Genomic DNA, 2,452 nt, shown 5'->3' with positions numbered 1-2,452 from the left:
GGGGAACTGGCAGGGATTCCACAAGAGCTGCTGGTCCTTCAGTAACAGCAGGGTCATCCTGGATGCTCCACCCACAACGGCCGCCTCTGTCTCCTCCTCTCCCCGCTCCCGAAGGTAAACTGTTGCGTGCGTCTGCTAGGAATGCCAGCGGTGTGCTTCAACAACGGAGTAGGGACAAGCGAGTCCGGTAGAGTAATGCGCGGGGAGAACGGGTATGAATGGATATGCAAACTGGCACTTGTGTAGACGCTGGCGGGGACAGTCGGATCTGGAGACTGATCCTGGCACGGTGCGTGAGGAGCTCTCCGGCGCAGATAAGCCGAGGCGCGCTTGACGCTTGCAATTTTCGTGGAATGTTTCTCATCTGAGCAGAGCTATCCCGGCTCCTGATGGAGGGGATTGAGGGGCCGCCTTTGCCGGAGCCCGAGGACTGGCATCACATCGACGAAGCTGTCGCAAGTCTGCTGCCGCTGTCCGAGCCAACCCCCCATCCTTTCTTCATGCCACACCATGCTCCGGAGATGCCTCTTGCTCCACAGCCTGCGCCCCCCTCGAAAGGTAGTGTTGTAGCCCGCATTGACAGCAAAGTTAATGGTGTCTTTCTGCAATCTATGATAGCGACAGCTCCAGAAGAGAAACACGCAGAGGGCATACCTGGTGTGGCATCTCCCATTTCTTCTCGGTCTACGTGATGGCTCTCTGTTGGCAACTGCATCTACTTGGACGACCGTGCATATGCAGGCATGCATGTTTAAGAACGAGGGAGAACCCCAGCCTCATTCCGTTCATCTGGTGGTCTCAGGATTTAGCGGCAGGAGTGCTGCAGTCGCCCGGGTTCGAGCTGGCGCGGTGCTCATCGATGCAGGGAAAAGAGTAGACCGGGCGGAGCGACTAGACAGTTCTTTGGTATAGAAGTACGCGTTTGTTTGAAAGGCACCACTCGACGCTTATGAATGCCTCCGGGCCTGTCTGTCAGTTGTGTCGAGACCTGGGCAGTTTCTCGCAGGTGTAGGGCACTTACTCGTTTGGGTGGAGAAGTGCCTCATGGTGCGGCGTGTTCCGATATGTACATTGGCTTGCGACTACAGAATACAGTGGATCCCCCAGGACTAGGTTGGAAGGGGCATCGACTATGTACCTCCTTGTGAGGGAGGCGCGTGGTTGTGGTCTCCCTCCCGCTTGCGAGTCAGGGACGGCACAATCGTTGTCGAGGATGTGTAGTAGCCGCACCACCAGAAGCATCAGTATGTAGTTGGGGCCAGGGCAATCCAGCACAAGTAGCTTCTCTCTGGAGGGTGTTGGTTTGCCCGTTGCAGGCGCAGGTTGGGAGGACGGGAGCGATGCGCGGCAGCAGGCCATACCCAGAGACTGTAAGGTGTTGTTCCGTGGCGGCTGAGGATAGCTGGCACAAGGGTATCAGTGTGTGCGTAAGAACGGGACGCAGAAGGATACCCGCACTCGTAGATGAGGCTACGCCCAAACAGTTTGTCGGAGTAATCACAGTAACAGAGGAAGCAACCGAGCCCGCAGGGTCAGAGGAGGACTTTGCTATGTCGGTCTTGCAGGATGCTGGTTAGGAGGACGTCACATAGTGACGTGCCCCAGCGGGGCGTCTTGGTGGCCCAGACCGCCAGGGCCAACTTCGCTACAGACGCGGCTCGGCTGTATGTTCAGCTGGGCGCCCCAGTGGAAAGTGTGTATACGAAGGTGGCAGCATGCTACTAGATGATGAAACCAGTGACGTGCCGCCACTACTATGTCTGCTGATGACCGCTGTTTATGCTAAGGTGCCCACGAGCTTCAGTTTCCGCCATTCGTGCAGGTAGCCAGAGGAGTGTGGTTGTGTAGTCCAGTCTTAGCGCAGATCTGTCTCCGTGCAGTCCGCTCGCTATGATGGCGCCTGTTCGCTTATGTAACGGTATCCTAGAGGCGTAGGCATCTCTGCGGAGTGTTTGGTTGAAAAAAGCGCGGGTTTGGCTATCCCTTTCGACGTGTTGAGTGCACTCTATAGAGTACGTCGCCAACGGCAACAGCGTCCCTCGTCTCCGTAGTAGGCGATGCCCGTTGCACTCCCCTCGTGGCGGCTCGCAGACAGAGGGAAACCGGCGCTCCAGAGATTTTTCTTTTTGGTGCTCTCCGGAGAAGTGTAGTCAACCCGCCTCAGTCCCACGCCAGTCGGGTGCCTGACGGCAGAGTTCCGGAAGCAGACTAGATTGGAATAGCAGGTTGTCAAAATGAATCGCCATGCCTGGAGCGTGGACGGCTCCTCATTGTATTGTATTCTGTCTGCCCGGTAACGTGGCTACTGAGCAAGCCGCCAGACGTTCGTAGTCCAATCAACGCCACCTCCGCAACAGGTGTGTCTGTGCAAACGCGGTGCACTCCCGGCGGCCTATTGCTTGGTGCCACTACAGGCTCAGGCGACTGTTCACAGAGCCAAGCCGAGCCGATG

At 57.1% G+C, this 2,452-nt stretch overlaps 1 protein-coding gene across 1 annotated transcript; it reads left to right on the top strand.

The window, feature by feature from the left end:
• CSUI_009698 (uncharacterized protein) lies at positions 1-2,423 on the top strand (the record flags this gene model as incomplete). Its single annotated transcript, XM_068069809.1, has 4 exons — positions 1-114; positions 373-558; positions 1,317-1,370; positions 2,415-2,423. Coding segments are annotated over exons 1-4 (300 nt in total), but the record flags the coding sequence as incomplete, so codon positions are not given.
• Between the last annotated feature and the right edge of the window lie 29 nt (positions 2,424-2,452).

The sequence above is a fragment of the Cystoisospora suis genome, assembly GCF_002600585.1.
Source record: "Cystoisospora suis strain Wien I chromosome Unknown contig_5893, whole genome shotgun sequence".
Classification (NCBI taxonomy): domain Eukaryota; phylum Apicomplexa; class Conoidasida; order Eucoccidiorida; family Sarcocystidae; genus Cystoisospora; species Cystoisospora suis.
The sequence above is the reverse complement of the archived record's forward strand: the minus strand, read 5'-3'. Positions and strand labels throughout refer to the sequence as shown.